The sequence below is a fragment of the Vigna angularis genome, chromosome 8 (assembly GCF_016808095.1).
Source record: "Vigna angularis cultivar LongXiaoDou No.4 chromosome 8, ASM1680809v1, whole genome shotgun sequence".
NCBI lineage: Eukaryota > Viridiplantae > Streptophyta > Magnoliopsida > Fabales > Fabaceae > Vigna > Vigna angularis.
In genome coordinates, this window is record NC_068977.1 from 35,701,160 (window position 1) to 35,715,565 (window position 14,406).

The 14,406-nt window shown below is 33.8% G+C and overlaps 2 protein-coding genes across 3 annotated transcripts; one reads left to right on the forward strand and one right to left on the reverse strand.

Annotated features, from left to right (window-relative positions):
- Positions 1-1,625: 1,625 nt before the first annotated feature.
- LOC108343836 (probable pectinesterase 53) lies at positions 1,626-6,101 on the reverse strand. 2 transcript variants are annotated; one of them, XM_017582239.2, is made up of 5 exons: positions 5,287-6,101; positions 4,694-4,883; positions 4,399-4,605; positions 3,579-3,814; positions 1,626-1,940 (listed from the first exon to the last, which is right to left on the reverse strand). In XM_017582239.2, the coding sequence occupies exons 1-5, from the start codon at positions 5,649-5,651 to the stop codon at positions 1,763-1,765; spliced, it is 1,176 nt and encodes a 391-aa protein (XP_017437728.2). In that variant the 5' UTR covers positions 5,652-6,101; the 3' UTR covers positions 1,626-1,762. The 2 variants fall into 2 exon arrangements, with proteins under 2 accessions (XP_017437728.2, XP_017437729.2); XM_017582240.2 differs by having other exon boundaries at positions 1,626-1,959; positions 5,287-6,098.
- Positions 6,102-9,029: 2,928 nt separating this feature from the next.
- On the forward strand, positions 9,030-13,732 carry LOC108346074 (probable glutamate carboxypeptidase LAMP1). Its single transcript, XM_017585021.2, has 12 exons — positions 9,030-10,164; positions 10,546-10,613; positions 10,705-10,786; positions 10,885-10,977; positions 11,088-11,240; positions 11,354-11,422; positions 11,678-11,765; positions 12,171-12,263; positions 12,406-12,494; positions 12,606-12,722; positions 12,801-12,941; positions 13,372-13,732. The coding sequence occupies exons 1-12, from the start codon at positions 9,214-9,216 to the stop codon at positions 13,552-13,554; spliced, it is 2,127 nt and encodes a 708-aa protein (XP_017440510.1). The 5' UTR covers positions 9,030-9,213; the 3' UTR covers positions 13,555-13,732.
- Positions 13,733-14,406: the final 674 nt, after the last annotated feature.

Below are 14,406 nucleotides of genomic sequence, written 5' to 3' on the forward strand. Positions count from 1 at the left end.
GGTCTAAGCAAATTTAATTACTCTGCAATGTGTTCTGTTCATTAACAGTATAAAGTAGGTTCTAGCTAAGGGTCTAATTAAGCTTGATTATGATGCAATGTTAAGTAGGTTGTAGCAAAAAAAATTGATGTATTCATTAAGAACATGTAGGACAGTGCATGTCTCATTGGTTCATAAACTGAGTTTACAGACTGTCAAATTTAGATATATTTATTTATTTAGATATATATCATTGACTTTTTTTCTCAAAATTCACAACAATATAGAGAAGATAAATTACAACTGTAATAATAGTAAAAGAAAATTAAGAACACAATATTGAGCAATAAAATAAAATTAAACATAGAAAGAAGAAAAATCAAATGATTTTACTTTCCATCAATACAATTAACGGTGCTTCATGATACATTATTTTTATAATTCAAAAAATACTTCTAACAAAATAGGAAATACGAAAAAAGAAAAAGCAAGTACGCTATCTTAAGAAGAGACAAATTATCCCAAAATCTGTTAAAAGCGTCACTGTCTTTAACCTCTTCAATAAATAGTTTATTTCAATTCGAGGAAACACTAGCATTAATTGCTACCGATCAAATGTAAAAAGCAAAAAGAAAAAGAAATTGAAATATTTAAAAGCAAAACAATAAATGCATATATATATATATATATATATTATCAGGTTTTTATTTCAAACTATAAAGAGTGGGAAAATTTATTTTTGTCCATGGAACAAAGCAACAAAAATGGGGCGCCCGAGTGATAATTTTAAGCCAAAATTCCAGACAGTTAGATTCTAAAGGCTTTTTCTTCCTACACCTCATAATTACTATGTGCCCTCCATTCCCAAAATTATGTATTATAAAAAGAAGACAAATAAATTCATTACTGTAAAAACAACAACACAATTATACAACTATAACTACAACAACGTAAATTCGTTATCTTAAAATTTTGGAGTAATCTCTTCCTAATAAATCTTCTCCTTTAAAAACAACCCATCAAAGACGTGTTTGATTCAAAATCAGAGTAGAAGATAACATAAACTTGTGAATTCAAAATTAAGTATTGTCAATCAAAAGAAGTGATTTAAAAAGATAATTTCATTAAAAACAATCAGTTTGATGTTTTTATAAATATTATAGTAATAAAAACGGGAGTAAACTCTATCTTTCTATTAAATTCAAAGTCACTTATTAAGTTAAATTTTATCCTTTTATTAAATTCAAAGTCATTTATTAAATTTCTAATATCTTATTTAATATTCGTACGTAAGATGCGTATTATTTACATAGCGGGATCTGTATGTAATAATTTGTATGTAAAACATAACCACAAAAAATTAAAACAGTTTGAGACACAAATTCTGTGAGCATGGCTGATTGAAGAGAACTAAGTTGTTTAAAGAATGAAGTCCAACATTGGAATCAAGTCAAAGCAGGTTATTGTTGGAATTCCCACATTGACTAGAGATAAGGCCAAATTATAATATATAAGTGATCTTTTAAGCCTAACTCAAACCCATAAAACCAACTTGTAAGGTGAGGTTTGCACCTCACTTGTATATTATAATTTGACCTTATCTCTAATCGATGTGGGACTTCTAACGCTGTATTGCACAAAGAGAATGAGTTTGTAAACAACTTGTTTCTGCAAGTAAAATTGATTTCATTACAAGTTAAAATCAGTATAGAACTAATTCAGGGAACAACAGAAATGAGGACTCATAAGGGCACTATCAAAGTATGTTTGAACCTGTGATATGTTAAACTAGAAAATCAATAAAAAAAAATAGAAACTGTGTGTGAGTTAAACTACAATTGGATCCATTCAGTCCCATCAATAAAGCTAAGTGACAGAAAAGGTGTAGCTTCCTCATCAGTGAGTTCTCTTGACCATGAAACTCTCCCTGCAAAACTTGAACCAGGTCCTGTGCACTTGTACTGCCCATAGAAAACAGTTCTGGTGGTTCACCCAATACAATACAAAACATATACATATATATCAACATCAGAACAAGTTAAATTGTAGATTAATTCTATTGCTGATATGAAAAAAAAAATTATTTTGTCTATCAGATATCATATTATATTGAGGTTTTTCTGTGATAATTAGTATAGAACTCAACACAGTTTGTAATTGACTGAGAATAAAAAGTTGTATTACAAAAACATGGTGTATTTTCTCATCAAGCAATAAAGCCACCCACATGCGCATGCCAATATGTATATAGCTGTATACCAAGTAAGATTCAATAGAATAATAGGTTAAGGTATTGGATTAGGTGGCTTTTCAGACACTTAGTGCATGCTGCTGTACCTTATCTATATTGCAGATACAGACATGAAGTTCGGTGGTTAGAATCCTCTGAATTTAGTATACAGAAAGACATACCAATTTCTGTCTTAAGAAAGTTCCTAGTTTGTTTTTAATATAACTTTATGTTGGAGGGTTCATAGGATAACACGTAGACTTGCACCAAGCATTTATATATATGTATATATACTTATGGATGGAAATGGACAATGGTATGTGTATGGCTAACTAAGCTTATTTTCTTGACCTCACACACTAGATAAAAAAGGTACCGATGTTGTTATCATTATTATTCCCTTGTTGTGTCATAAGAATAGACTCGTTCATATTTCTTAATGGTTTGATTGAGACAGGTTTGGTTATGTTGATGCTGTACTGAATAGAGGGTATTTTCTTTTTGTCATTTAAGAATAAGGGTAGCATGAATGGCTGAAGTGTTTGTGACATGGTAAGTGGGAAGAACAGATATAAAGGAAGATGACAAAAAACACTTCACACCCATACTGTGCAGTAAGTAAGAGAGTGAGTGGCACCGACCCATTTGTGCAATGGTCCTCAAGGGGTTAAAGATGCTGAGAACCAACAAAACTGAATTGATGTTTAGAAGTGATGTCCTCAAGATTTTTCTTGTATCACTTCAAAAAGTCTCTTACCAAAAAAGATATTTTATGTGTATATAAATCCATGTCTATTTTTTATTTTATCCGATGTGAGACTTTGTTTGTATCCAACAAGGAATAGAAAAGAAGAGTTCTTCTTAATTATTAAAAAAGATTCTTCGTTTCTTCATAATACCAAGTTTCCTTTAATGGGTTAATTTTTTAGCAGAAACTATTTTATAATACAAGTGTAAAGATTGAATTTTCAACAATATATACCTAAAAAACAGACATCTGTCAACTATTGAACATTGTGTTTCTTCAATCTACTTAATGGGGTCTCAAACATCATTTTTGGTGGTATTTTTTGCATTTCTCTTTCCATTAGAGAGATGTTGTGAGGTCAAATGGTCTTAACATTGTGCCAAGAGTTCATGGCAGATAAATTGAACTGATAAAATGACCTTTCGGCCTTGCAATTTCGTTGACTTGCAGGAATCATCCCTTTCAAGAAGAGAGAAGGTTTTATTGTATGGGGATATTTCACTTCCATAAAAAATATATATTTGTAAGAGCTGTCATGGTATCCAGAAAAAATTAAACAATTTTGGTACAGATATGTAGTTTTTTTGTATGAATATGTGAAGAAGAGAAAGAATAACATACGTTTCACGGTTAGGGTCACCCCAGTTATACCAGCCTTTGGGAATGATGATGTTGTCCATATACGTGTAAGCAAAGACCACGCGAGAAAAGGGTCCCCATGCCCTTCCAAGGTATAGTGCCCCTGATCCCGTGACCTTACAGTTCACAAATGAGAACCCTGTGTCCTCCAACATACTACTCCTTCCTTGAGCTGTTACTGCCCCCGTGTTCTGTGCTATCGCATGCACGTGACATCCCTATATGTAAATAGTATAGTGTCACAGACAAAATTATCAGATTCTCTGAACCAAACTGTCTTTATGGCTAAAGAATTTTGGAAGGTATGAAACAAGCTACCTTAAAGAAAACTTAAGGGTTTGGTCTAATAGTTTTAAAGTTTTCTTCTTTTTTAAGGTCTAAAGCAATTAGTACTAAAAAAATTGAATTTTTCTTGTTGTTGGAGATCTAATAAAGGACATTACCTGTTTGGGTCTTGAGCTGTCTGTTCACTTCAACAATTGATCACTTATGTTGTTTTAACATGATAACTTATAAAAAAACCTAATGGTGCTACATGGTTAGCAGAAAGTTGTTGAAAACTTTTATGATTCCAAATAACAAATGCATCAGATACGAATTTGGTTAGGTTATTCTAGTATGAAGAAACTATTACATGTTTCAAGACATTTCACCATTACCAATATCTAATGAAACTTGATTCAACGTTATTATTTCTTTCTAGTTAATTGAGAATTTCGTTTATTTGAAGTTTTTGGATTAAACTATGGCAATCATATCAGATTAGAGGTAGTAAGTAATGATTATGCAGAGAAATATTAACCTCAAATAGTGAGAGAGAGTTGCCGAATATGAAATCAACAGAGCCTTCGATGTAACAATCCTTATAGTAATGTCTGCCCACATGATCATAGAGTGTGTCTTGTGCTCCTAAGAATTTGCAGCCTACGAATGCTGCTGTGTCTGCTGAAATCCTTAATGCTACCGCTTGCTTTCCAATTGCTCCTGGTGCAGGAACAGGAGTTGTGTTCTGCATTCACAATATATATTACTATGCTTGTATAACACAAAACAGAAAGGTAAATTAGGATAGAAATAGAGGGATTTTTTTTTCTTACTTGGAATGTGATGTTCTTGGCAATGAAATAAGGCGAATTCACAGCAAAAGTTGCTGAACCATAGGTTCCCAGTGGCCTCCCATTTGAACCAGGTGTTTGAGCAGTGTCACTCCATTTAACAATGGTTTCATCTGCACCATCTCCCTCTATTGTTATGTAGGATTTGAAAGCAGGAATGTTAACCTTCTCCCTGGAAATACACAAATGAAAATGGAAAATCAGATGCAAGTCAAATCAAACACTTTTCACAATTCGTTGCAATATCAAACATAGAACAAAATTTGCATAATGTAACACGAAGATGGAGGTATAAGGACAGAACTAAAAGACTATCTGTTGCAGAATCTACTTCAGACAAAGACCAATTCTCCGGGAGTTTGAATGACAGAATGAGAAGGAAAAGGACATTAGAAGAAACAAAAGTTGTAAACTGGATAAAAAAAGAAGTAAAACAATGCAATCTTGAATGCAGACAAACAACAAAATCCATGTCTTATATGAACACAGCACAATTTGGAAAGGGCACATAGCAGAAGGACCAGAATGTGGCAGAATTCAATTGAAGTACAAGAAAAGGCAGTACTATTACTCACGTGTAGACACCTGCATGGACTTTTATGAGCACTCTAACAAGATTGACGAATGGAAGGGAATCGATGGCTTCTTGAATTGAGGTAAAATCTCCAGCACTAGGATTCTTATCAACGTGCAAAGTGTAGGAAGCCACAAGCTTATTTTTGACTGCCTTAAAAACTGAGTGTTTGAGGGAACCAACAAAGTTCACCCATTTCATGAATTGGTCTTCAGAATACTGCACTCTAGTCATGTTGGTCAATAACCCTTTACCCGCAGAACGTCTTGGTCTAATTCCCTTGGTATGGCAATGTACTCTACTGGGATTTTGCAGAAAAAGAAGAACAACTGCTAAAAAGATGAACAAGTAATGCAAGTTTGACATTGTAAGAGAGACACAACAGAGAGCCTGAAGGAAAACAAAACTGAAAAATGATTGCTGATGTGACAAACAGAGAAAACAATTATGTTAGTGAGAATAATACAACACCAATGGAGAATGGTATCTGGAACTTGAAGTGCTGATTGCTATGGCTTATATACTAGTTTTGGCACTTGGTTTAGGTGTAAAGTAACAACATTAGTTCTGTCATTTGACTTAAAACCGGTTTTGGTAAGGCTTAAGAAAAAACCTGAATGAGACTAGAAATCTGTGACAAGTTTCTTAAAGAAGATAAACTACTAAAATCAATCAATATTTAGTATTTAGAATATGATTACACAGAAAATACAAAGTTTAGGTGTAAAGTGAAAAATAAGGACAGAAAAGAAGAGGTCACGGGTGGTTCTTCTACTGACATTTATGTAGAAAAGAGAAAGAGAGAGAGAGAGAGAGAAACAATGTCAACCACAGGACAGGTTGCACTTTCTGCGTATAACAACATTGTCTGATATATAGAAATATTTGGTCATTAGTTATTAGTCATGTTCCATTTGTTGTTGTTGTTTGTTTGGTGTTACCCGTGAGCCTCTTTGTGTTTGTTCAGATAATATAATAATAGGTTGAGTAGTACTTATCTGCCTTGAATAGCATTTCATATGAAAAATATAGAAATTTAAGCATACTTTTCTGGTTGTGCATGCTGAGTATTGGCAACACCTACTCTTGAATCATGGCCGTCCAGTGTTTGGACATTCGTTAATGTACTTAGATTCTTGTTGTTTAGCTGATTAGAGTTATTTGAGCACTTGGTAATGGTTCAGATTTTCTGGATGAGTGGTAAATTCCATGTGGTTGGTGAATCAGAGAAACTCTGTGGGCACCCATAAAGGGTAATGCACTGTGGCTAAAGCAACATAGGTTAGGCCAAAGTTATAAAGAGAAATGGACCAGACAAAACTCTAAGTTGGTTTAATCTTGGGCAAAATCATCAATGTGTTGCCATTTTTTAAAATCACCAAACCTTGGTAAATTTAAAAAAAATAAAAAAAATGAATAAGTCATATGATTTTATTATAAAAAAGTTGTGTCCAGATAACATATTTTAATATAAAGTATTTTTAAGTTGAAAATGTTTTGAATTAAAGTCATTATTTTAAGGTGACTTTAACTTTAAAAATGTTTTGAAGTAAAATTATGCTAGGCATAATTTTTTTACAATAAAATTGTATCAATTTAACATGATTCGATGTTTTTCAAATCTATTAAGAAAAATAAGTTAACATGTTACTTTTCTTGCACGTCTTTTAACAATTTATGAGTTTTGTACTTTTCTTGCATCATTACAAGCCTTGATTCAAGATTAAGTTTTGTTACTTCAAAGATATATAATCATCTAGTGTATTTCCCAAATTTAACAACAGGCTGAAAATGTCAACCGACCCCACGTTTTTCCTAGTGGACCTAAAAAGAAGTGTTCAATGTTATTGACGCCATATATTTCATTGACGTGACCAGAAACCAACACCTTCTTTTTCCTTGGTCCAATTCTTTTTCGTTTCAATTTCACAAAAATGGAGCTTGGGCTTATATGTGTTTTTGAAGGGCTATTGCTTCTTGAACCCCCATTTGATATGCGAAGGTTCAAATTGTTTTATGTTTTTTTTTTTAATTTAACCAAACATTTCTCTCTCTCTTCTCTTTTCTTCTTCTTTCCCTTCTCCTCCACCTCTTATTTTGTTTCACTCTTCTCCTTTCGCGTTCTCTTTTTCCACTTTTGTTGTTCATTGCCATCACTAGAGAGCATAACTTTTTCCTCATGAGCTCGTCATAAGGTACCACTTTTTTTTTTATAACATTTTCTAGAATGTTTATGGATGATCATTCTGAAACATATTTTTAGAATACGCTTTCTAGAACAATATGAAAATGATAATTGTTTCTACGGAATGTTCTATAGAGTTTAAAGGAATCTGACCAATTAATTTATTTCTTAATGGTCATTAATGCAAACCTTAACTGTTTAACGGTAGCCGTTATCACATTTATTTGTGCATTAACTCTGTTCAACGGTTGGCGGGACCGAATGATTGAGAGGATCTTTCTTGCACGTTGACCGTTCGGTTTCTTAGGGTCGTGTGTCGTCCTAACCTATCAGTGATACATGAGCCCAAAGTGAGGTAGAAGCTCTCCTGCACACTTACCGTTCTGTCGGAATAAGCCCATAGTAACATAAGTCTCCCAAGCCCTAGCAAAATCTTTGATATTGCGTTGGGTTTGTCAAGTTATACCGATCGGCACAAGATTTTACTCAAGTTCAGGGGTCATGACGATTCATACACTACCATGCGTTCCTTACCGACCGAGTAGGAGTTCCCTGGGAACGTTCCCTAGGTCAAAAATGCTAAGGTGAGAGCCACGAAAGCATCTCTCACCGAACGAGGATCTAGGAGTTCGAACTTTTCCTAGATCGAAGACGTTCGAGTGAGCACTACGGAAACGTTCCTTACCGAGCGGAAAATTTATGAGTTCAAAGTGAGGTAGAAGCTCTCATGCACCCTTACTGTTCGGTCGAAAATAAGCCCACACTAACAATAATAATGATGGTTACAATTTGAGGAATACATTAAAGAATACCTTTACTCAAATATATTTAAAAAAAATTAGTTTAATTTAATAATATATATATATATATATATATATATATATATATATATATATATATATATATATATATATATATATATATATATAAAGTTTGCTAACTTATGTAGTTCCATATAATATACCAAATTTTAGTTGATAAAAAAATTTTATTCATAAAAAATATATATTTTAAATATAAAAGTATTTTAATAATTTTTATTTTTAATTTAAAATAAAAAAATTAAACAAAATCAAAAATTAATCAAATATTTTTAATTTTAAAACTTAGAATGCATGTATTTTTGTTAACTAATATATATATATATATATATATATATATATATATATATATATATATATATATATATGACGTTTAATAGTATTTTTGTAAGTCTTTGTTGGAAATTTTTGGAATTACTTTGGTTACCTTCTCCGCATATAAATACAAGATTTCTTGATAACAGATTAGAGGTCCATATCCATCCCATTCAGGCGAATAGCCACAGAACACAACCGCCAAACGAACTCAAACCACCATAAAAGCATCTCCGATATTCTAATCATAATCATTCTCATTAACTCATTTTTTATAGACCCAATAATATGAATTTGGGAATTTTAATTTCTACAATTTTGAATGAGTCTTATAATTGTTTCAATTCATAAAAACTCATAATCTATAACGATAATAACTTCCCTGGTAAAACTGCATAAGTCCAAGAATTGATGTTTTTACCAGCTGAAGTATGAGTTAGATCATGTTTCGTTAATGTCAACGTTATATAGAAAACCAATCACAACATGTCAATCTCTCTCTCACCAGAGAAGCTGAGTGTTGAAGATTAAGTGCATCAAACATCAAACAAACAGAAAAAAAAGAAAGAAAAGGATTCAAATTTCTTACTTGTTTCTCCTGTTAAGCATGAAAACAAGCACTACTACAACGTTATTAGCCATAGCCACCTCTTACTTGTTTCTTCTGATAACACCAACACCAAAATCAACGTTCCACTCTCTCTTCATATCCGATTCCCTCTCAGACAATGTTTCAATATCCAACCACCTTAAAACTCTCACCCGCAGACCCCACTTCGCAGGTTCTGAAGCCAACGCTGAAGCTGCATCATATGTTGTCTCAGTCTTCACCTCCTCAAACATACCATCACACATAGCATCCTACGAGGTTCTCCTCACATACCCTTTGTCACGTTCGTTGGTTCTGACAAACCCGCCACCACAACCTCCGACCACCTTCACTCTCCAGCAAGAAACCTACGAGGGTGATCCTTATGCTGACGTGGCAGACGAGGCTGTCCCCACGTTCCACGCGTACGCGAAGTCGGGAACTGTGGCTGGTCCTGTGTGTTATGTGAACTATGGAAGAGTGGAGGACTATTTGACTCTGAAGGAAAAAAATGGGGTGAATGTTTCTGGCACTGTTGTGTTGGCAAGGTATGGGAAGATATATAGAGGGGACATTGTGAAGAATGCTTATGAGGAAGGTGCTGTTGGGGTGGTGATATATTCAGATCGAAAGGACTATGGTGGTAGTGGTGAGGAAAAATGGTTTCCCGATGCGAAGTGGATGCCACCAAGTGGTGTTCAGGTGGGGACAGTGTATGGCGGGTTAGGGGACCCCACAACTCCTGGTTGGGCAAGTAGTGATGGAGATTGTGAGAGGTTGAGCAAGGAGGAGGTGGAGAAGAGAGGTGAAGTTCCTCTGATACCTTCATTGCCTGTGTCAGCTGCTGATGGGGAGAAGATAATGATGTCACTTGGTGGACCTGTTGCAGAGGATGATTGGCAGGGAAGCAAGGATGCTCCTGATTACAGGCTTGGACCAGGACCAGGAATTCTCAACCTTAGTTACATGGTATTGTTGTCTGTTTTTGTCTAATTGTCTGAACTTTTTACTTGATGAACCCGGAAAGTTAGAGATTAAAGGGACTGATTTCTCTTGAGAGATGATCTTTCATGCACACAGACTTGAAAGTTGAATCATTAGCCACATGTTTAAGGGCCATGATGATTTCCCAACTGTAAAACACCGTGTTGGTATCAAATTATTGATCTTTACTATTTACTGAAAGTTTGAGTTAATTTGATAGCTGTAAATTGCAAGTAATTCATTCTTTCTTTTCTTCTTTTAAACTACTTTTTTACCAATTATGGGCTTGCGAAAATGTCATATGCAAAAGACCCTGATTGGTGGATTAATCGAGCAGCTGGTGGAATTTTGGATGTTGGTTTTCAGGGGCAGGATGTTATAGCCACAATTCAAAATGTTATTGGTGCGATTGAAGGGGCAGAAGAGCCTGATAGGTATGTCATCAATTTTCATTTAGTAGGACAAGATATGAGATATGTTATGAAAACACACATTTGGTTTAGTCACTTTTGCAATTGCTTGTAGATTTGTCATACTAGGTAACCATAGGGATGCATGGACATTTGGAGCTGTTGATCCCAATAGTGGAACTGCAGCACTACTTGAGGTAACAAGGATTTGTTTTAGGCATTGTTTTGTCTGTTTATGTCAAACCACTGAAAAAAATGGAGCCAATGGCACAAGTGACGTATCTCATGAAATTAGGTAGCCCAGAGGCTAGGGAAGCTTCAGAAAAAAGGGTGGAGACCTAGAAGAACAATTCTATTATGCAATTGGGATGCTGAGGAATATGGCCTTGTAAGTTTCTTTACTTCTCTTGTTTCTCCTTATTGTTTTTTATTTTTTTATAGATCAACAGTAGCATCCACAGGAAGCAAATGAAAGTTTGATATGATTATTCCCTCCAGATAGGATCAACTGAATGGGTAGAGGAGAATAGAGAAATTCTTGCTTCAAAAGCAGTTGCTTACTTGAATGCTGACTGTATAGTTGGTGGACCGGGGTTCAATGTCCGTGCAACTCCACAGCTTGATGAATTGATCAAAAAAGCAACACAGGAGGTATCACCAAAGCTGAAATGAAAATAATAGAATAAGCTATTTTTCCCGTAATCAGAAAAATAAGATACATGATGATGGCACCAATCACTTTGTAAGTATTGATTCTTATGCAGGTCAAAGACCCTGATAACTCATCACAGAGCATTTATGAATCTTGGACAAGTTCTGGTAGTTCTCCCCTGGTGAGCATATTGCTTTTTGCTTCCATCTTTACGTTATAAATCCAATTAATTGTATCGGGATTTGGCTGAGGAGAGACTGTAGACAGAGGGAAGATCAAATCAGCATTGCAGAGTGGACAAATTCAGTTTACTTTGCTGTTAATTTTAACAATTAGCCAATAATCACTGGGGATTAAACTTTGGAGTGGTACAGTATGAATGTCTAATTGTTTTTTATATGCTAATGAACTATTTCTGTGTGATGAAACTTGAAAGTTTGGGAGGTTAGGGGGTGGAGGATCAGATTATGCTTCTTTCTTGCAACATGTAGGAATTCCAGCTGCAGACATAGCCTTTGGAGGAGGTAAAAGACAAAACTCATTGTTTTGATCATTGAGATGTAGAGATGTAGATGTATCATTATTCTCATGTCCACCATGATGTCATTTTTCTGGCAAGCACGTAACAAAATGAAAGAAAGAAATCACAATATTCAATTCAGAAAATAACAATTCAAATTTCATATACTGCTGTCAAACAATCTCAAACTACGTCAAAGTTCATGTTTGAATAAACTTCTCTATAAGCTAAGTAGTTATAAGAGAAGAAAATAAGATAAAACACATAGAGTTTCTCCATAAACTAAAATCAATTTAGGTACCTTAGTTAGGAGCCTTATCCAACTGAGCAATGACATAAGCAAACTCAGGATGTGACGCCTACCAAAAAATAACATTTCGTACCAAGTTGTAACTTCCTTTTCATTCAGATATTGCAGGATACCCATTATACCACTCTCTCTATGATGACTTCGTCTGGATGGAAAAATTCGGGGATCCTATGTTTCAAAGGCATGTTGCAGGTTGATTACAAGAGAGGGGAATTTTTTGTTACCATGTTTGACTATAGAAGAATAAGCTTTAATTAATTCTCACTATTTACTGCATGCTTATTACTATTCTGTAGCACTGATCTAGTAATTGCTTGTGTTGTGGAAAAAACAGCTGCAAGTGTTTGGGGTCTAGTGGCACTTTGGTTAGCAGATGAGGAATTCCTACCTTTTGATTATCTATCTTATGCTAAGGAGCTCCAGGTGTGCCTACATTAGATGGTGTTTTAATGCAATTTATGCAAAGACTGTGCTCAGGGAATTTTATTTGAAAGCATGAAAGCTACTTGACAACACCAAATATTGAAATCACAGCTTAGCATGGAGATTCTGGAGGATGAGATTTCAAATAAAGACATAAATTTGTCACCTATGTTCAAGTCCATTAAGGAGCTTGAGAAAGCAGCTATCAAGATAAATGAGCAGAGAAAGGTGTGCTTAGAGTACTTTTTTAAATGACCAATAGCATATATTGGTTCTTGTTTAAAACATTGAAAAGTGATTGTTCAGGAAATAGAGGTAAGCAAAAGTTGGATAACAAGGAAGAAGGACCACTTGAAAGTGAGAGAGCTGAATGATAGATTGATGATGGCTGAGCGGGCATTCACTGACAGAGATGGTCTTTTTGGAATCTCATGGTATAAACATCTGGTAAGTTTTTTTCAATTCTGATTGCTTATGTAAACATTATGCAAAAGCAAGTCTAGAGTCTAGCTAGTGTAAATGATATGGACAATATATTTTTCTTTTATCTCTATTTTCTTGCCACATTATATCACTTAGCATTTTTATGATTTTTTTCTTTTTTTTTCTTAAGATGTCAAATGACATTAGGAGTGAATGCATCATTATTCAAAATGAGAATGTTTTGACAGTAAACCAAGGCTACTAGTAAAGATGAAATTGAAGGAATTTTTTAACCTAAAGAAAGTTAAAAGATGATGAAATTGAAGGGATGGAGATAATGTAGAAAACTTGGCAATATAATCTCTAGTTTTGATGTAATTACCTAATAGAAACATTTTGTTTAAGTTATCCAAACATTAAATTAAGTATTATTGCCCTTTCATTCCATTTTCAGATCTATGGACCATCAAAACATAATGATTACGGCTCTCAATCTTTCCCTGGAATAGATGATGCAGTTAAAATGGCCAAAAATACACATACTGCAGAATCATGGCATCTTGTACAGCACGAAGTTTGGAGAGTCTCTAGAGTCATTAAACATGCCTCGCTAGTTCTCGTCGGTCAGCTAACATGAATATAAATTTACTTGTACATTTTCAATTCATGGGTATATTACATCTCCATAAGAATAAATATATGTATATACGCATAAATCCTCACCTCTCATTGATTCGTTTTCATGGTGTTTGTAAATATTACGTTTCTTGATGTGACCTTGCAATGAAACGTCCTGTTATCACTTTTGCATTCAATGCTTGCTTGCGTATATTTCCTGAACATCTTGGCGACTGGTAGAAGGAAAAATGATACAGAAGATTGTTGTTTTTTTTGTCTAAAGTATAAAAACTGATGACAGATGACACAAACTAGAGTTTGGCATACATGAATTAGAAAAAGGAACTGACGAGACATTTTAAGTTAATTACTTATTATTGAAAGAGGAAATTGTTTAATCGTCAAACGTAGGTTGGAATTTTCATCCTAGCCACTTTTGCTTATCGCACTTATTTCATGTTCACGTATTTGGAAGCAAAGAAAAGAGGTGATTTTGGGGATGGGTGATTTTTTCCATCTTCGTTGTGCAAGAGAGATTTGAGGATATTTGAATTCAAAAACCTTTCTTGCCCCTGCACGTTTGTTTTCTTTGCCCTGTGAAGCAATAGATTCATGACAAGCTAAACCCTTTTTATTTTTGCAAATTTATTTAATAATAATAACAAAATAATAATAATAATAATAATAATAATACAATTTTTTTCATATTAAAAATTAATTTTTATTTTTTCTTAACTTATAATAATTTTTACAATTATATATAATATTAACCATTACAATTTTATATTACTTTTACTATTACAGATATTTTAATAATCTTTAATTTATATCAATTAAATAATTTTTCATCTATCACAGTCAAATTTCATAA